Source organism: Perissodus microlepis, chromosome 9, assembly GCF_051167445.1.
Source record: "Perissodus microlepis isolate ML-2025 ecotype Zambia chromosome 9, ASM5116744v1, whole genome shotgun sequence".
NCBI lineage: Eukaryota > Metazoa > Chordata > Actinopteri > Cichliformes > Cichlidae > Perissodus > Perissodus microlepis.
This window is the reverse complement of record NC_140469.1, coordinates 27,411,002-27,432,883: the sequence shown is the minus strand read 5'-3', so window position 1 is coordinate 27,432,883 and position 21,882 is coordinate 27,411,002. Positions and strand designations below refer to the sequence as shown.

The window sequence follows — 21,882 nt, the reverse complement described above, 5'->3', positions numbered from 1 at the left end:
ACTGGAGGAAGCCACGAATCGAACCACCAACCTTCTGATCAGTAGCTGATCTGCTCTCCCACCTGAGCCACAGCCACCCCAACAGTGCTAACCACCGTGCCACTGTGCTGCCAATACGGTTGTGAGCCGCCACCCTTATATCGCCTTTGGGCTTTTGGAGCCTTTACCTGACTTTTAAAAAGTAATTGGGAAAAAAAGCACTATGCTGCTAAAAAAAAATGAAAAATAGATATTTGCAAAATTCTGTCTATATATGTATTTTACCTGGTTAATGTGTGTGGCGGGGCGTGGTCTGCAGTGACGCTGCATGGGAGTTGGACGCACCTGAGCGGCACCTGCAATCACGCCTCGCCGCCTTAACGTCTGTGCTCTCTCTGCTGTTGTGTTGGTATGTGTCGGGCTGTGAGCTGAACAGCTACAGCCGGCTGTATGTGTACAGCAACCGTGTGTGAAAAGTGGTCAGTAAAGAGATGCCGAAGAGCATGTTCATGCAAACATCGTCGGGTCTGCCGTGGTATGTTTACAATGGGACTTCTGCTCCTGAACCTCTGCACACAGCACCTGCAAATTGGGGCTGCATGAAGTCACTTCATCTTTACGCAGGACTGTAACTTGTCATCTGTCAGGCGTGAGCGGTGTTTGTTTTTAACATAGTTCACGGTGGAGAATAGCTGCCGACATAATGTGGATCCGAAGATCCATAACTGGCCTTCCTGGGGTTGAAAAAGAACTAAACACAAATAAAATATACTTCAGCTAAATACTTCTAATTTATTCTCCCAAACCACCCAGAGCCGCGGTATAAGGACAAAAGAGCCGCATGCAGCTCCGGAGCCACAGGTTGCCGACCCCTGATCTAACCAAACACAACGCTGAAATAGCCAAAAGAGCGAGACACCTTAAGAAGCTGGGAAAAATTCAAAGCACTTGGACGACGAACTGAAAAATATTCATTAAACTAAACGGATCACCAGACGAAGCCAAAGTTCTGACCATTAAAAACATGGCAGATGTCGAAAAATATCAGTCAGCAACACGATCTGGTCTGCGTGTGCCTCTCCTGAGTTGAAAATGTATTCATTACATATATAAAATTAAATTTTCTCTTTAGCACTTCATGGATTTCATAAGCAACACACTATAGTTGTTTATACAAAGCATAAAGGTTAAAAAAAACAATATACACGGTGTTAGATTCATTTTAGATGTTAAAAAGTATTTACGGCTCCCAGTGTTTTCTTTTCCTTAGAAACTGGGTCCAAATGGCTCTTTGGGTGTTAAAGGTTGTTGACGCTTGTGCTAGATGACAAATCTTCAGTATGTTACGCTTTCCACCACCCAACACGTCCCTATACCGTTTGGAATGAATCTACACATGTACATTTACTGTAATCGTTTTGGAAAACACTATCTAACATGATTAAGGTGGTGGTTTGTGTTAGGGATCAGGTTATGGTCAGAGCTGGAACGTGTATTACCGCCGGCAGCGCCAATCTATTGCTTTCCATCCACAACCCGGTGCGTATCATAGGAACGCAGAAGGTTAACTTTCGCATGCCTGAGGAATTTGTCAGGATCTGACAAATCGCCAGTATGTTACGCTGTCGAATGAGAACAAGGTCGACACACAGGACAGGAGAGGAAGAGGAGAGGTCAGATTTAAAGGGAAGGACTGCTCAGTGGGATTTGATTAATATACATGTCTGTACATGTGACATTATGTTTTTTCATATACTGAAAGATGCTGCAAAACAATCTGAGGCAGATTAACTGTGTTATTTAAAGACTGCATGAAGATCCTCTGCAGGTTAGTGCAGGATAAACAGGTTAGTTTGCTGAACTGTGATGGATTTAAAGTAAAGAACAGTGTGTGACTGGTGCACAGTGACTGTGGTGCTCATGTCACAGTTAGATTACATCAAGTGTAGCAGAGATTCATTTAAACTGAAGCTCATGATGCTGACATTCATTCACTGAGTTCCACCTTCATACCAACAGTATAGTGTCTAATATAAAGACAGTGTACTGTCAGTGTAGAGGATGGAAATCAGCCAGGACAGCTCATGAAACATCTGCTGACATCTGGTTGAATTCAGTTGTGTACATCCACAGAGAGCAGCAGGTCAGCTGATCACAGCCTGTACTTTAAGATAATCTACTGGAGCTCTCAATAGAAATTATTGTGAGCTGTGATTCTTTTCCCCACGCTGAGCCACTACAGCTGATTTTAGAGTTCCCACCTGCTCAATCCCACTTTAACCTCTTCCCTGCTCATGTTCCTGTTTAGAGGCAAAGTCACCCTCTACAATGTAGGCATTGTATTATTACATTATTATAACATTACATTACATTAATATAGCACATGGATCAATAAGTTTTGCATAAAATATATATCAGTACTTCAGCTTTTAATGGAGTATTAGTTATCACTAGTATCTGTCACCTTCTGTGTTGAGCTCATTGTTTCCTCTGTAGTGACTCAGCTGAGTCCAAGTAGCTGAAAATGTTCCTCTGCTGCTCCGTCAGACTCTTCTCCTCCTGCTGATCAGCTGGGACACAAAACAGATCTTTGTTAGGCTCCACACTGCACTGAAGAGTCAAAGTGTCTCATATGTTCATCTGACAGCACAAAGAACAAGTTTTAGCTTCCCCAAGTGGGCAACTTGTTTGAAACAAACACAAAAGGTTTGAGCACCGATACCAAATTTAGCAGAATGGCACAGCAGTACCAGGTGAGACTGAGGCCTGTTATTAGAATCAGATGCCCAGTGGGCAGACACAACTTTGCGCCAATAAGATTAAGGCAGCTGTGTTTTAATATAAATAAATGGATTTCATTATAGCACTTTTCCGCCAACATACGGTGTTTTCCTCTTTCTGGGGCAAAGTGGGCGATAAACAAAGAAATGCTCGGTATGTCCGATGGCCAGTCCAGCTGAATTGTACAACACTGGTACTTGAGAGTGCGCGTGTGATGCAAGCACGTGTAGAGTGTGTGTTGAGCGCGTGATCAGTAGCGACAAAAACAATTCACAAAACGTGACCATACTAAAGTCGTGGCTCACTTCCACTTCTAATCTATTGTTTTGCACACTTATACACATACCCAGCTGTTTTGCTACACTCTAGAGAGCCTCGCCTTTAACGGTCTTCTCCCGCCCGCTCTCACAGAGAGGAACAGAAAACCTCATTCAAAAAAAAACTTCATTAGACTCAAGATTGACTGAACTAAGATCAAACTTACCTTGGCACGTACTTTTAGATGGGAGAGGGAAAAACTGAGAAACAAACAGCAATGAAACGGGAACTCTGTGGCTTCTTCTTCGTCGTTGTCGTGTTCGTCGTCTTCTTCTTCTTTTTGGATTTTTTGGCGGTTAACGCTTTAAGGTACATTATCACCACCTGCTGGATTGGATGGTCATCCATTGTCCACAGACCCTTGGAAGTTTCTGTAAAGATTAAAAATGTAATTCAAGGATCTCGTGACTTGGGTTTGTGGCTTTCACTGTTTACTCTTTAATTTTCTGCCAAGTGTAGCAAACCCCACAGCTCAAATCAATAAAGAATTTTGTATTTTTAAGATGTTCTTTGCAGCATTGCTGCAAACAACATACATAGCTGCAACCAGCAGCTATGTAGGCCTAAAATTTGGTCCAAACATGTGAAACTGGTTTACCACCAGAAGAAACAGACTGTAAATAAAAGACTGCGAAACTGAAAAAAATCTTACTCTGACTTTGGATTGCAACCACATTCCCATTTGTCTCTTTAGTCTTTTATTTATGGCTCCAATTATTTGTAACAATGTAACAGTCCTGAACTCTGTAATTAACAAATGTGGCATTTTATCTTGAACGACTAAAATGGCTCCTTCAACTTGTAGCTTGAGATTTTTCACAAGCCTCCTTCTGATCAGAAAGTTTGTGTGGTCAGTTGTTTTTGTGTGTGGATCATACTGTAGGCATTTGTCACTCTTTTGAGACAGATTTCTCTCCACATAAGTTCCCTGAATGCCTCACATACAGCTGCAGGACATTTAGCTAGCATCGGCTTTCAAGATATTCTTTCATACATTCTTCTGTCGTGTTTCATGTATTTGCTCCAACATTCAACATTGCTAAAACTGCATTGTTTCTGTGGCTTGTTGGTCTGGGTAATGATTGGGAGTGCAAGCTCCCGGGTTCAGCTCCTGGACAAGCCCATGTGGTGTTATATGAACCCTATAAAAACATTTGGTAGAGATATGATAACAACTTTCCAAAAATCTCAGCCAATTAATTCTCTCTATGAATATAATTAACAAATAAATTCTGCTGATGTGTTAATCCACAGCAGCTGAATAATAAAGTTTACTGTGTGAGCCATCTCACTTCATCTTTATTCCACCTTACAGGAAGCGTCTGCAACTGTTTTTTTAATGCACCTATTTATTTTATTTTATTATGAAAATTAAAACTCATCAGATTAAAAAAACCTCAAGCAAAACAATCAATAAATCTGCATAAACTGGTAACATATACACAAACAAACAAATATATACATTAAGTACATTAAATACAGGCCATAAAAATTAGAAACTGAAACGACCAAAACTTCAGAATCTATAAAGAATAAAAACTTGAACATGATGAAAAGTGATGAAAAGTGTCTAATGACAGAAAAAAACATAATAATATTCAGGTCAAAGATTTGCAGGCTGAAGTAGCTGCATCCAAGTCAGTCAAGTTGAAAATCTCCTTAAATCTATTAAGTGAGATCAGCTCATTCAGTTTTTGTTGATTTCAGCTGATTTCAAGAGGAAGGAGCTGCAAATCTGAACACTCTTTTTTCCCAACATAACTCTTTCGACACTGAGTTGGTAGTGGGGTATGTTCCTACACCTTTCATGACAACTATCCTCAGCCACATATTCCTGGATATATATAATGACACCATCAATTTCCCATTTCACCATCATTGGCTTCTTTGATGTGACTTAGTGCCTCTGTGTACCTGTGAAACTCCATGATATTGGGTAAGAGGGCTTTATCATGTTATATGTGAGAGAATTTGGAGTAACAGTAGTCGAACATGCCAAATCACTCCACAACTTACTGCCATTCCCCGGCTGTAACCTGCATATGCATCACATTAAACCTAAATCCTGTACCATAACCACATGATGGGCATGAAGATGAGGTTCAAAGGGCTGTGTCATGTTGCCAGATAGCTTCATCGCCACAAACATAAACATTCTTCAAAAAACAAAGGTTGTAAATATTTGCTGTATTTACAAGCATGTGCAAACAAACAAGACAATAATAAAAGAAAAAAATGTCAACATTTTACAAATGATACACTGAATATAAAAACCAAATATGAGAACAACTCCACATGTACAATTGTCACTGCATATAAACATGACAGATGACATATTATAAGAAGTAGAAACATATAATATACAATATGATCTGAAGCTGGTATTGGTGTATTTAAATTCCTTTTCTTTAGGCTCACATACACATTACTGCTTACCCTAATCATCTCATACGAGATGCTACTTACTTTACGTGCAGTATTTACCTTAACGTGCATTATGGTATAATAGCCCACTCACTTCTATAGTGGTGGTGATGTAGACAATAATGTCAGTTGATATGTAAAACTATGAGAAGTAGACCACAAATGGGAGATATCGAGTGCTGGGAACACATTCTGTCAGATATTTTTAATCTATCAGATTCTTGAATGTTTTATGTACTTAAGCCACAGTTAGAGAGTGAAACAGAGACTGACACTGGCTGAAATGTGTAGCAAATATTTTATCTTGAACTTTTATGATGAAATACAAACTGTGAACTTTGAACTCTGGACTGGTTTACTGTGTGTAAAATTGCAAAGCACACTTTGCATTTGTCAGGAAAACAAAACAACAACAACAACAATCACACACGCACACACACAAACTCACAAACGTATAAAAACGGTGTGGAGATACAGAAATTATTTTATTGCTGCCATATAATCTGCATCATTATAATTGCATTAATAACATTCTTTACAGCATTATTCCATTTAATAATATTTCTTACAGTATTGATATTGCATTAAAGCATTAAAGAAGATGTCCATTTGAGGACCCTTCCATTATGTTAACTTTTATTACAGGTACAGTTAGAAGTATTTTATACACATTGCATATCTGTGCTTATTTTGAGTTGATGTTCGGTTCATTAAGGGTTTTAAGCTTCACTGGCGTGACTGTCCAGGTGATACATGCTGAGGGAAACTAGAACATAGAAGGATAACTGCAATGCATGCTTACAACACATATAATACATATAATCTAGGAATGTGTCAGGCCTGAGGCCTTAACTCATTTGGTGTCTTACTATATTTTACTCTACTTGGCAACAGATGACCAGAGTCAATAATTAGCCCCAGAGACCCTGAGGGCTTGAAGTTTATTACCTTGTATGGAAGGTGTTATAGAAAAGAGAAGTTCTATGTCTGCTTATAGCTATTAAAGATGTACAAGATGTACGATTAACTGTGACTAATGTCTGGAACCTATTTTAATCTGTCATTGACGCCATGGGGGGGCGTGTACCCCACTGCTTTATAAGTATCCACAACATGTATTTTGGTCAGAAGACATATGTTGATGTTTTCTCCGGGCTGTTAATGAACTCAACGTTTGATTGCACTTTTCTGGGGCCTCCGTGGTTTGTGACATTGCTCTACATTGATCGATTTCGCGACAGCTTGGTGGAGGATGCGGGCACTTTGTAGAGCGCTAGAGATGTTACTTTCCGCGGTGGTCGAGCCGCATTAGTGGTCAGACGGGCAGACGTCTCGGGTGATTTCTTGACTACTCTGGGCCCACATAAAAAGGTGAGCACAAACCTCTTAAACTGAAATTGTGCTGTATTGGATTATAATTCTAAAAATGTAGTCAAGAAGTTACTCGTTGATCTCTGTTGAGTTTTGCCTGAGTAAAGGTGAAAGTATTAAGTAGTGTTGCATTCAAGGTCGACTCGTAAGAAACAGTACTGAGCTAAAAGTAACTCGAGATGTTGTTTTAAGGAAATAAGAGAGAAAAGAGACCAATGTGTGATTAAAGAATAAGAGAATATAAGAGTTATTGGTCATTTTACCTACTGGAGACGTCCAGTAGGTGGTCCGGCGTGGCCGTACTGGAGATTGACCATCTACCAAGACTTGGGACCTTGGTTTTAAAATAGGTTATGATCAGAGGATCATTTTGAGAGACACTTATTTGTGAGTAAAAAGAGTAATTTCGGATGAGGGAGTCCGACAGAAAACACCTGGTGCTGTCAGGATGTTTAAGTGACACAGAAGTTCAGAAAATCGAGTCAGAAATGGTTTTGTGGCTCTTGGTAAACTGATTTTGAAGGAAAATCAGTGTTTATTGTGCTGAAGTAACAGACCCGGCGCGGTCTGATGGGAAGAATCAGCTGTATAATTCTGAGTGTGCAGCTTTGTTGATATTAACAGATCCGGCGTGGTCTGAGGAAAAGAAATAAATCGGTGAATGGTTGATATACTTACATGAATTTTGGTGGATCCGCTGAGGTCCAGAAAAATAATCAATGCGGACTGTGTTGGTTTGGATGTTGATAAATGATCCAGGAAGAATTGCCCTGGGTCTGTGTCTGTGTGTTGTTCAGTAACAACATGCGCAGTTAAAATTGGGCGCTGTTCCTTACTCTTTTTAGTTTCAAAACACGAAGGGTGTTTGTTTCACTTTAAGGTTGGATTAAGAATTACTGTGTGAGGAACGGTTTCACTTTTGACTAGGGAAATAATATGCTTACTTTTGGGTCTATGAGAATTGAATTCCAGTGAGAAGGGGATCTTCTGAATGCGCAGGTTGTTTGCTACTGTGAGACAGTGGAGAGAACTTACGAAGTTACCTTCTTTCACCAAGTAAGAGTGGAAGATCTCGTAACATTCTGGTGGAGATGCCGGGGAAAAAAGAGTGATATGATATGATATGAGATATGATTCAATGCAGAGAGGTCTATTAATACATAGTGAGTGAGAAAGGTGACTGGAAAGGAAAAACTCAATGCATCATGGGAATCCCCCGGCAGCCTACGTCTATTGCAGCATAACTAAGGGAGGATTCAGGGTCACCTGGTCCAGCCCTAACTATATGCTTTAGCAAAAAGGAAAGTTTTAAGCCTAATCTTAAAAGTAGAGATCAGAAGTGAGATAGTTTGAATCCACAGCTCAGTGAAAAGATGCATGAATTAAACCTGATTATAATATAAGATGCAATGAAGAAAGCAGCTTACACTCCTTTAATTTCCAGAGCCAGTGTGTCCCCTCCCCTCATAGCACCCCTGCCCACTTGGCCCCCGTATCAGGCGAGTATGGAAGGCTGGATAGCCCATGACGGGTAAGATCCCACCTCGAAACCCTGGGACAACCTAAGGCAGGCACAGTCACGATTACTCGGCCTCAGTCCCTGTGAGCTCAGACTCACTGGTGAGATAAAGTGAAGAAGACGTGACTTCAAAGGTAAAGCCGCTGGGCTGAGGCGGAGGGGAAAATGTCATTAACAATGACCAGTGATGAGCCAAAGAGAGAAAACACTCCCTCTCTTTCTGGTTGAATTATTCACAGCGCCATGTCTCCATAAACCTGACAAGTGGGCCCTAACTTCTGGCTGAGGACAAGGAAGGCTGTTATTTAAGAAGGGAAGTCAAAATTTGGGTTAGCAAATTTGGGAAAGAGAAAACTGACTGTTTAAAGGGAAAATTGTGAAGGAGTCTGAAACACTGCAAAGCAACACATGCAAAATCACACACACACAAACAGAAAATGCATTAACCTTACAAAGACAAGACAAGCTCATGATGATTAATGCATAGACATTGATTAAACCTGGCTTAGAACACAAACATACGCAATGAAGATCAGCTTGCTACTAGTATGAGTGATAGAATAGTGTGAATGTTTAATAAAATACACTTGAGTTTGAAGTTGAGGAATAACTCAAAAGAAGCTATATGACAAGGGAGTGAGTTATGGAAAAAAGAAAAAGTGATTAAAGTAGTTTTAAAAGAGTGACTTAGGAGTGCTCTCGTACTGAGTGATCAAAACCAGTGATCACTGTAGAAAGAAATAAAATAATTTAACAAGGTGGTAATGTTTGAACATGTATTTCTCTTGTCACGGCAACTTCTTGAGAGATGACTCAGTATGCAAAGTAGTTGAATGACTTGGGACAGGAAAAGAAAAAGAGGAACTTGGGTTTCCTGTCTGACTGTGTGAGTGAAGCTTGCACTGGAGGAGACACTTTGACTGTGTGGCGTTTAACAAGACTTTCTGTGTATTGAGAAGGTGAAATTATGTCAGTTGACTTCGGAGTGTCAGGACCTTGAAGAACTTGTGGCAAAATGTTCTGTGTTTAAGATTTTTGAGGTTGTTGTAGTGATGGATTGATTCGGTCAGTTTGCTTTGGATGTTCTTGTTATTTTAATAGAGGGAGTTTGATTAACCATGGACATGTCTGAGAGGGGCCCATTATTTTTGTAACAGTGCACTTAGAGAAAACCTGTCAGGTGATTTTGTTTTGTGCTTTGATGAGCTAATAATCAGCTCTCTTTTTTCTCATTTTTGTTCTAAGCAGGCCTGCAACAGTGAATAACAGCGCTGAAAATTCTCGGGAAGAACAAACACAAGGTGGGCTTTCCAGATTTCAACTGGCTGAGGAGAAGGCTACCTGTGGGGACCTGATCAGGTCTAAGTCCCTGTCTAAAAGGATTGTAGCGATTCAATCCAGTCAAAAGCATAAAGAACTATTTTCCTAAAAAAAAAATAAATAAAACAAATGAATGAGCTCATGTTGCTGAGAGTGGAGCATCTGATTATTTGCGCAGGAGTCTCCACCATTAGCAATACCTGGTGTGAATGCGTGTGAACAGATGTGTGTAAATGGACGGTGACTGGACGGACGAGGTGAACTAAGGTTGGACCGACTGGACTCTGAGATAAAGACTGGACTAAGGTTAAACACATGACTGATGACTGTTCTGTTTTAAGTTTTCTTTCTTATAACACAGATTGGATCATAAGTGAGGAAAACTCAGTATGAAATGTGAAGTTCGGGTTAACACACAGGTTTTGTTTACCTGAGAGGAGGATTGCTGAGGTGTGATATGATATGACTAACCTTTTTCTTTTAATTTTCTAAGCTCGGGTGAAGCATTTTGAGTTTGTGACACATGAGATGTGTCACAAAAGGGGGGACAATTTTGGTTTGTTTTGGAGCAGTCTGGGGGGATGGTAACCTTTGAATGACCTATAAAATAATGTTTAATAGCTCAAAAACCGTAGCAGCACAAATGCTCATTTTACCTGCACAAATCTGCACAAACGTAGCACTAACTGCTCCGCCTATTTGCCCTTACGTTTCAAGTGGGTGGGGGGTCAGCTTCACTCTGCTCTTGTGAGCTTCCTTAAACACTTAACTAATGATAGTTAAATAAGAACAGATGCATGCTGGTGCAATAAACTGTACGTTTACGTCCAATGGATGCATGATCTGATTATTTTTGCAATTAATCGACTAATCAGTGACTAATCGACTATCAAAATAATCGTTTGTGGCTGTCCTAGTTCTTACAAACCATCCCACTGTGTAAACCTGACATCTGTGGAACAGCTGAGCTGTATGACGTGTACAAGGACACAAAACATTATTTACCATCAGATTCCGAGCCCTCCATGTGTTAATCAAGAAACTGCTGCTGTGCTACATCCATAAATAATGAATAAATTAGGAGCTAAAGTTAAAAGGACAGTTTATTTGTACCATCTTCATGTGAACACATTCAAGAACATCACAGATGAAAGAAACATTAAAAACTTCCACACTACATGAAGCAAGAAAAATAGTTTTTCTTTCAGGTGGTTTCAGAAAAAACAGAAACATCAAACACCTCCAAGACTCTCTTTGAAAGAACTAAAAACCTTTATTCTCATGGTCCAATCATGAGTGAACTCCCCAATGAAGCCCTGTGTGCTAAAACATGTCAGAGTTTTAAAGGTTAAACATGAGTTTCCAAAACGTTTTGCTGGAGAACAATGAACTATTTGACTGAGTTTCAATTATTTACAGACGAGCAAAACCAGGACAGAGAAAAAAGGACAAAACAGACTCAGTAAAACAACAGAAAATGAGATCCCATGTAAATCTGTATTATGTAGAAGTTCAGCCCAGCAACCAGTTCAGTTCAACACAAGTTTAAATTAGGGCCGGGTATCGTCACTGATTTCTAGAATCGATTCGATCCACGATTCGATTCAATTCTATTTGAATCTAGGAAATTTTGCCCCAGACAGTCAGAAATATTATAATTCAGATCAGTACATTTACATATTTTTGTATCTATAAAAAGGAAGCTGACACTTTCCAGACTTTATCAAAGGTGTAAGCATCATTGCAGATGCCTTTGTGTCAAAGTAGCTGAAGATAAAACACAGAAAAACATGAAGGTGATTTTCCTGGCCTGGGATTTTATAAAAATATTCTGCAGTACATCAAAAATGAAAGAAAACCATTAATCTACTTATGAACATTACCGCTGAAGTTACAGCAGTTTTATTAGAGACACGGCTAAGCATTTTGCATTTTGTATAATTTTAAAAAGTTTAAATTTGTTCAGTATTGAACGGCAGAAATTAGGTTTTCTTTTCGGAAGTAAATGGTAAATGGCCTGTATTTGTCTAGCGCTTTACTTACTAGTCCCTAGTAAGTCCCTAGTAAGTCCCTTTTACTTACTAGTCCCTAGTAAGTAAAAGGGAAAAAAAACATCAGCCGACAGCGCTGTAAATAATGGTAGTCTTGTGCGTAACAATCAAGCGAATAATGCAGAAAACAGATTTCGGGGATAGACGGGAAACTGTTCTTGAAGTACAGAGAGAAAGAGAGAGAGAGAGAGAGAGAGAGCTGTGCATGAAGCGTGGCGGAAGCAAAACAGCAAAAGTCAGAGGGAGCCCATGACGATGTTTATGTGAAGCTTAGTTTGGATCTTCTTTTGCTGCTGGTTCGGTCAATATTGTTTGGAGAGAGATACAACTAACAGTTTTAGAATCAGCGCAAAAACGGCGTGAACACAAACCACGGACCCGCTGAAACATCAGAATCAGCGAGCTGTCGGCTTTCAGCCCTGACCGTGACCGTCGGGTGAGAAAGGCGACATCTCACTGATTCTGATCCGCGGGTCCACGCTTTGTGTTTACGTCTTTGTGCAGAAGCCGTGAACCTGCTCTCATTTACTGTTTTAAATGTTTGGTGGTTGTCAAAATTTAGTGACGTTTCACCTGAGATTCTGGAATTTTGGACATTTATATAAAAAAAAAATCGATTCAGGATTTTAATGAATCGATATCACGTTATCCAAGCCAAAATCGATTTTTATCGATGAATCGATTATTAAAACCCACCCCTAGATTAAATGATTGTATCTGAACTCTGTGGAGCCTGATCTCAAGCTTTTTAAGTCCAACACTGAAACCAGAGGATCTTTCTGTGTCTTCAGATTCACTGCGATGGGAGTGATTTCAGCCCTGAGTGATCACGCTGATGTTTGCACAGAGCAGACAATGAGGTGAATGTTTGGGCACATTGGTAACAGTGAAACAGTTTATTAGTAACGTGGGATCGTTTGTGTTCAGAGTATGAGCTGAGATTCCTGAAACTCTTGTCACACTGGTCACAGCTGTAGTTTCCTTCCATGTGTGTATGTTCATGCTTGTTACGATTACCTGAATGTGAGAAGCTTCTGTCACAGTGTCTGCACTTGTATGGTTTCTCTCCTGTGTGGACTCGTTTGTGTGATTTAAGCTTACTTGCAGAGGTGAAGGATGACCCACACTGATCACAAAGGTGCTTTTTAACCCCACTGTGAATCAGTTCATGTTGTTTTAACTCAGTTGATGTGGTGAAGCTTCTCCCACATTCTTTGCAGTATTTCAGTTCTTCTCCAGTGTGTTTACGTTGATGTCTTTTTAGGGTCTTTTGCTGACTTAAAGTTTTTCCACAAAGGTCACAACGAAAGTCTTTCCCACCACCACAGTGATGACAGGGTTGAGAACTGGATCCATCTGTGTCGCTCTGCTTCTAAACAAAGACACAAAGACAGTGTAAGTCAGTCCTTCAACATTTTTATCCTGAACGTCGCCTGAAATAAAGAGCATCTCTGCAGACGTCCAATTACATTTTACTGTTTCAGTTAACACACTCAGTTTACTGGGCTGCAATAACTACAACACTACCACCATAATACTACAGTAATACTAAAATCATAACTGACATGAAAATCTGAATAATCACTCAGAGCTGCTTTTCCAGGCAGTAGAATTGCTAACATGCTAACACAGTTTAATGAGCAGAGTTGTTCCAAACAGTCAGGCTAAAATGACAAGATAACAATATAAATACATACCTCACAGTAACTGCACTTGTTGAGTCTCTTTCTGGTGTGGATCTGTTGGTGTTCTCTCAGGTTACGTGGAGATTTAAAGGTCTTCTCACACAGGTCACATTTATAAGGTCTCTCCTCAGTGTGGGTAAACATGTGTTGTTGTAAATGTGCAACTGTAGCATAGTATTTGCCACACTGTTCACAGCAGTACACATCATGTCTGGTGTGAATGTGTAGGTGTGTATTTCTGTGCTCTTGCCGGCTGAAAGTTTTTCCACTAATGTCACAGCTGTATGCCTTAATTCCAAAGTGGGTAACTAGATGATTCTGTAAGTAGCTACTGTGAGTAAAAGCTCTGCCACACTGATCACAGCTGTACGCTTTAACTCCACTGTGGATGAGTTGGTGTTGTTTTAGGTAACCCTTCGTGGAAAAAGACTTTCCACACAAGTCACAGCTGAATGGTCTCTCTCCAGTGTGGATGACCTGATGCTGTTTTAGTGAACCCTTTAAAGTAAAATCCTTCCCACATTCGTCAGAGGTGTACGTTTTCTCTCTCTTTCTTCTGTGAGGTTTGTCGGCCTCCTGAGAGCGCTGACTTCTCGCTCCATGTTGGTCCTGCAGTGACAGAGATACAAACAGAGGCAGTGAGTGAAATGCAGTCGTGGAACAAACTCAACCTTCAAACTCCCTCCATTAACACTAGTTTTAAACCTGAAGGTGGAGTGTGGCACCAAACACCTTAAAGGTCTCTTATCCCCACCTGCTGGTAGTTCTAACACATTACATCCAACCTGGTGTTAAAAATAATTTATGACTGTTCAAACACTAAAATCATGCCCATATGTATATATAGACACATATATATATATATACATATATATACATACACACATACACATATACATATATACACACACATACATATATACACATACATATATGTATATATATACATATACATATATATATATATATGTATATATGTATATATATATATATATATGTATATATATACATATACATATATATATATATATATATATATACGTATATATATATATATATACACGTATATATATATACGTATATATATATATATATATATACGTATATATATATACGTATATATATAGATATATATATATATATATATATATATATATATATATATATATATATATATATATATATATATATATATATACGTATATATATATACGTATATATATATATATATATATATATATATATACACGTATATATATATATACGTATATATATATATATATATATATATATATATATATATATATATATATATATATATATATATATATATATATATATATATACACATATATACATATATATACATATATATACACATATACAGGGAGTGCAGAATTATTAGGCAAGTTGTATTTTTGAGGAATAATTTTATTATTGAACAACAACCATGTTCTCAATGAACCCAAAAAACTCATTAATATCAAAGCTGAATGTTTTTGGAAGTAGTTTTTAGTTTTAGCTATTTTAGGGGAAATCTGTGTGTGCAGGTGACTATTACTGTGCATAATTATTAGGCAACTTAACAAAAAACAAATATATACCCATTTCAATTATTTAGTTTTACCAGTGAAACCAATATAACATCTCCACATTCACAAATATACATTTCTGACATTCAAAAACAAAACAAAAACAAATCAGCGACCAATATAGCCACCTTTCTTTGCAAGGACACTCAAAAGCCTGCCATCCATGGATTCTGTCAGTGTTTTGATCTGTTCACCATCAACATTGCGTGCAGCAGCAACCACAGCCTCCCAGACACTGTTCAGAGAGGTGTACTGTTTTCCCTCCTTGTAAATCTCACATTTGATGATGGACCACAGGTTCTCAATGGGGTTCAGATCAGGTGAACAAGGAGGCCATGTCATTAGTTTTTCTTCTTTTATACCCTTTCTTGCCAGCCACGCTGTGGAGTACTTGGACGCGTGTGATGGAGCATTGTCCTGCATGAAAATCATGTTTTTCTTGAAGGATGCAGACTTCTTCCTGTACCACTGCTTGAAGAAGGTGTCTTCCAGAAACTGGCAGTAGGACTGGGAGTTGAGCTTGACTCCATCCTCAACCCCAAAAGGCCCCACAAGCTCATCTTTGATGATACCAGCCCAAACCAGTACTCCACCTCCACCTTGCTGGCGTCTGAGTCGGACTGGAGCTCTCTGCCCTTTACCAATCCAGCCACGGGCCCATCTATCTGGCCCATCAAGACTCACTCTCATTTCATCAGTCCATAAAACCTTAGAAAAATCAGTCTTGAGATATTTCTTGGCCCAGTCTTGACGTTTCAGCTTGTGTGTCTTGTTCAGTGGTGGTCGTCTTTCAGCCTTTCTTACCTTGGCCATGTCTCTGAGTATTGCACACCTTGTGCTTTTGGGCACTCCAGTGATGTTGCAGCTCTGAAATATGGCCAAACTGGTGGCAAGTGGCATCTTGGCAGCTGCACGCTTGACTTTTCTCAGTTCATGGGCAGTTATTTTGCGCCTTGGTTTTTCCACACGCTTCTTGCGACCCTGTTGACTATTTTGAATGAAACGCTTGATTGTTCGATGATCACGCTTCAGAAGCTTTGCAATTTTGAGACTGCTGCATCCCTCTGCAAGATATCTCACCATTTTTGATTTTTCTGAGCCTGTCAAGTCCTTCTTTTGACCCATTTTGCAAAGGAAAGGAAGTTGCCTAATAATTATGCACACCTGATATAGGGTGTTGATGTCATTAGACCACACCCCTTCTCATTACAGAGATGCACATCACCTAATATGCTTAATTGGTAGTAGGCTTTCAAGCCTATACAGCTTGGAGTAAGACAACATGCATGAAGAGGATGATGTGGACAAAATACTCATTTGCCTAATAATTCTGCACTCCCTGTATATATCTATATCTATCTCTATATATATATATATATATATATATATATATATATATATACATACACACACATACACACAAATCTGGCAACAAACACAATTTCACAAACTACAGGCCTGTCTCTTTACTACCTCAATTATCAAAAATTCTTGAAAAACTGTTTAAAAACTGACTGTATTCTATTAGATTAATAGAATACATCACAAATTCCATAGACAAAAAGCAATATGTGGCTGTGTCATTCATAGACTTGACAAAGGCATTTGACACAATAGATCATGATATATTAATAAGAAAACTGGAACCTTATGGTGTCAGAGGGGTAGTTTTAGATTGGGTCCGGAGTTATTTAAGTGACAGGAAGCAGTTTGTGAAATTAAATGATGGTTGCTCCTTATGTATGGACATTGCTTGTGGTGTACCCCAAGGGTCAGTTTTGGGTCCAAAATTCTTCACCTTGTACATCAACGACATCTGTGAAGTGTCCAAAGTATTAAAAACGGTTCTCTTTGCTGACGATACAAACATTTTTTGCTCTGGTGATGATCTGCAGAATTTATTGGAGGATATTTCTGGCTTGATAAAAACAAATTATCATTAAATTTGAATAAATCTAAACTTATGTTAGTTGGAAATAGTAGTTTAAATACAAATGCAAAGATTCAAATAAATGGTGTTGATATTGAAAGAGTCAGAGAAAATAAATTTCTGGGGGTAATAATAGATGAAAATCTTAACTGGAGAGCTCATGTAAGATATATTCATTCTAAAGTATCACTAAGCATTGCAATACTAAACAAGCCAAAGCAGGTATTCGACAGAACATCACTTCATATTCTATACTGTTCACTGGTTTCACCATACTTAAGCTATTGTGCAGAGGTCTGGGGCAACAACTATAAAACGACACTACATTCACTTTTTACTCTTCAAAAAAAAAAAAAAAAAAAAAAAAAAAAAAAAAGCAATTTGAATCACCCACAATGCAGGTTATAGGGAACATACAAACTCACTATTTTTGCAGACTGAAATATTGAAAATTGACGATCTAGTGAAATTCCAAACAGCACAAATTCTATTCAAAGCAAAAAATAAAGGTAATATTCAGAGTATGTTTTTTTTTTTTGTAAGAAGGAAGCTATAATTTAAGGGGTTTTGTAACTTCAAAACAGGGACGGTACGTACTACAAGAGAAAGCTTTTGTGTTTCTGTTCATGGAGTGAAACTGTGGAACAGTCTGAATATGGAATTAAAGAAATGTCCAAAACAGTTCAAAAACAGTTATAAAAATATGATCTTCTCAAACTATAAAGAAAAGGAAAATATTGAAATTAAGTGAATGTCTCCATTTACAAAAACAAAAAATCATGATGTGATATTATAGTAAATAGTATATCAGAAATTGCTATTTTTATTACAAATTATATCACTAAGGAAGCAGACTAAATATTAACTGATAATTTATGGCAAAGGGGTGGGATTAAATAAGTGTTTACTTCTTCCCACTCGCTTTCAACATGTAAATTAATCAGAACGGTAGCTATATTGAAATGTATTGATTTTTTGTATAGCCATTTGAGGGGAGTTATTTCGCTGCAGGCATCAAACATCAAACCAACCTGAGCCTAAACAGTAACACATGAAAGGCAATTATGATCGTGTATTAATCACCAGGGTATGACACATTAAAATGAGATAAAAAAGGAAAAACTGTGTGTCATAGTCAGGGACTGTTAAAGTGGGCCATTGTTGTGTTTTTGTCAACAATGGCCGCGGTGCTTCAGCATCTAGCTAGCAATACAGAAGACAAGCGAGCATAAATGGAGCAATAATTTTTTAAGTGGCAGGTAATTTCAAATGCAGCGTTTCCATCAGCTCAACAAACATCAGCAAACACACAAACTGTTTTTGTGCAGTTTGTCTCACAGTGTGTTGCTAGCTAAAAGTCCAGCTGCTGTATATCACAGGAAGAGAAAAGATCTTTCTCTGTCTCTGACTGAAGTTAGCTAAGACACACCAGCACATTCCCAAAGTGTAACATTTTATGCTAGGTCAGAGGTCGGCAACCTGTGGCTCTTTGGTCTTTATACTGTGGCTCTGCGTGGTTTGGAGAAATAAATTATAAGTATTTAACTGAAGTGTATTTGTGTTAGTTCTAAAAAACAACTAACACAAGAAGACTAGAAGATTATTGTGATCTTGAAATATAAAAATAAAGTCATATTTTATTATTTTTCATTGCTCAAAATAAGAGTCACACTCGTTGAAGCCGGTATACCCACTGAAACAACGTGCATTTATTGAGACTTTCAGCCCTAGGTAGGCCAAGTATGGAGAAATGTAAGAAAAGAAAAATATCTGAAGACAATACAACATTTAATGATGCCTGGGCAGATTCATTTGCATTTACCTCTGATGAGAGTGGCCTATCAGGACGCCTGATTTGTGGAATGTCAGTCTTCGGATCCACATCCGTAAGTGAGCAGCTATTCTCCACCATGAACTATGTTAAAAACGAACACCACTCACGCCTCACAGACGACAGCTTACCGCAGAAGTCCCATTGTAAACATATCACGGCAGAGCCGACGATGTTTGCATTAGCTTGCTCTTCAGCATCTCTTTATTGACCACTTTTCTCACACACACAGCCGGCTGTAGCTTTCCCGCTCACAGCCCGACACATACAAACAACAGACTTAAGTCGGCGAGGCGTGATTCCGGATGCCGCTCAGGTGCGTGTGCCTCTCCTGCAGCGGCACTGTGGGCCACACCCTGCGACACACATTAACCAGGTAAAATAAATATTATCATTATTATATAAATATTATATTATTATAATAAAAAAATATTTTGCAAATATTTATTTTTAATTTTTTAGGAGCATAGTGCTGTTTTCCAATTATTTTCTAAATTCAGGTCAAGGCTCCCCTATACTCCGAAAGCCCAAAGGCGATATAAGGATGACAACTCACAACAGTTTTTGTTTGCTACATGATTAATTAAAGTTTAGCTTTTTAATTCATTTAAAAGAGACCTTCAACTGGTTGTCTTTCTTTTTTGTTATTATTTTTTAAGAGTTGAAAATGTATTCATTACATAAATAAAATTACATTTTCTCTTTAGCCCTTCATGGATTTCATAAGCAACACACTATAGTTGTTTATACAAAGCATAAAGGTTAAAAAAAGCAATATACACAGTGTTAGCTTCATTTTAGATGTTAAGAGTATTTACGGCTCCCAGTGTTTTCTTTTCCTTAGAAACTGGGTCCAAATGGCTCTTTGGGTGTTAAAGGTTGTTGACGCTTGTGCTAGATGACAAATCTTCAGTATGTTATGCTTTCCGCCACCCAACACGTCCCTATACCGTTTGGAATGAATCTACACATGTACATTTACTGTAATCGTTTTGGAAAACACTATCTAACATGATTAAGGTGGTGGTTTGTGTTAGGGATCAGGTTATGGTCAGAGCTGGAACGTGTATTACCGCCGGCAGCGCCAATCTATTGCTTTCCATCCACAACCCGGTGCGTATCATAGGAACGCAGAAGGTTAACTTTCGCGTGCCTGAGGAACGCCTCAGGATGTGACAAATCGCCGGTATGTTACACTGTCGAATGAGAACAAGGTTGACACACAGGACAGGAGAGGAAGAGGAGAGGTCAGGTTTAAAGGGAAGGACTGCTCAGTGGGATTTGATCAATATACATGTCTGTAAATGTGACATTATGTTTTTTCATAAACTGAAAGATGCTGCAAAACAATCTGAGGCAGATTAACTGTGTTATTTAAAAACTGCATGTAGATCCTCTGCAGGTTAGTGCAGGATAAACAGGTTAGTTTGCTGAACTGTGATGGATTTAAAGTAAAGAACAGTGTGTGACTGGTGCACAGTGACTGTGGTGCTCATGTCAGAGTTAAATTACATCAAGTGTAGCAGAGATTCATTTAAACTGAAGCTCATGATGCTGACATTCATTCACTGAGTTCCACCTTCATACCAACAGTATAGTGTCTAATATAAAGACAGTGTACTGTCAGTGTAGAGGATGGAAATCAGCCAGGACAGCTCATGAAACATCTGCTGACATCTGGTTGAATTCAGTTGTGTACATCCACAGAGAGCAGCAGGTCAGCTGATCACAGCCTGTACTTTAAGAAAATCTACTGGAGCTCTCAATAGAAATTATTGTGAGCTGTGATTCTTTTCCCCACGCTGAGCCACTACAGCTGATTTTAGAGTTCCCACCTGCTCAATCCCACTTTAACCTCTTCCCTGCTCATGTTCCTGTTTAGAGGCAAAGTCACCCTCTACAATGTAGGCACTGTATTATTACATTATTATAACATTACATTACCTTAATATAGCACAAGGATCAATAAGTTTTGCGTAAAATATATATCAGTACTTCAGCTTTTAATGCAGTATTAGTTATCACTAGTATCTGTCACCTTCTGTGTTGAGCTCATTGTTTCCTCTGTAGTGACTCAGCTGAGTCCAGATGGCTGAAAATGTTCCTCTGCTGCTCCGTCAGACTCTTCTCCTCCTGCTGATCAGCTGGGACACAAAACAGATCTTTGTTAGGCTCCACACTGCACTGAAGAGTCAAAGTGTCTCATATGTTCATCTGACAGCACAAAGAACAAGTTTTAGCTTCCCCAAGAGGGCAACTTGTTTGAAACAAACACAAAAGGTTTAAGCACCAATACCAAATTTAGCAGTATGGCACAGCAGTACCAGGAGAGACTGAGGCCTGTTATTAGAATCAAATGCCCACAGGGTTCGTACGCCTTTTTCAGGGTCAAATTCAAGCACTTTTTAAGCACTTTCAAGGTCCCTTTTCAAGCTTTTCCAGCGAACCCTGTGCCCAGTGGGCAGACACAACTTTGCGCCAATAAGATAAAGGCAGCTGTGTTTTAATATAAATAAATGGATTTCATTATAGCACTTTTCCGCCAACATACACTGTTTTCCTCTTTCTGGGGCAAAGTGGGCGATAAACAAAGAAATGCTCGGTATGTCCGATGGCCAGTCCAGCTGAATTGTACAACACTTGAGAGTGCGCGTGTGTGACGCAAACACGTGTAGAGTGTGTGTTGAGCGCGTGATCAGTAGTGACAAAAACAATTCACAAAGCGTGACCATACTATAGTCGTGGCTCACTTCTAATCTATTGTTTTGCACACTTATACACATACCCAGCTGTTTTGCTACACTCTAGAGCCTCGCCTTTAACGGTCTTCTCCCGCCCGCTCTCACAGAGAGGAACAGAAAACTTCATAAAGCTCAAGATTGACTGAACTAAGATCAAACTTACCTTGGCACTTACTTTTAGATGGGAGAGGGAAAAAACTGAGAAACAAACAGCAATGAAACGGGAACTCTGTGGCTTCTTCTTCGTTGTCGTCGTCGTGTTCCTCGTCTTCTTCTTCTTTTTGGATTTTTTGGCGGTTAACGCTTTAAGGTACATTATCACCACCTGCTGCACTGGATG

General features: G+C 38.9%; 1 protein-coding gene across 1 annotated transcript; it reads right to left on the bottom strand.

Annotated features, from left to right (window-relative positions):
• Positions 1 to 12,458: 12,458 nt before the first annotated feature.
• On the bottom strand, positions 12,459 to 21,874 carry LOC146380647 (uncharacterized). Its single transcript, XM_084940144.1, has 4 exons — positions 21,706 to 21,874; positions 20,840 to 20,945; positions 13,461 to 14,057; positions 12,459 to 13,135 (listed from the first exon to the last, which is right to left on the bottom strand). The coding sequence occupies exons 2-4, from the start codon at positions 20,855 to 20,857 to the stop codon at positions 12,557 to 12,559; spliced, it is 1,194 nt and encodes a 397-aa protein (XP_084796270.1). The 5' UTR covers positions 20,858 to 20,945; positions 21,706 to 21,874; the 3' UTR covers positions 12,459 to 12,556.
• Between the last annotated feature and the right edge of the window lie 8 nt (positions 21,875 to 21,882).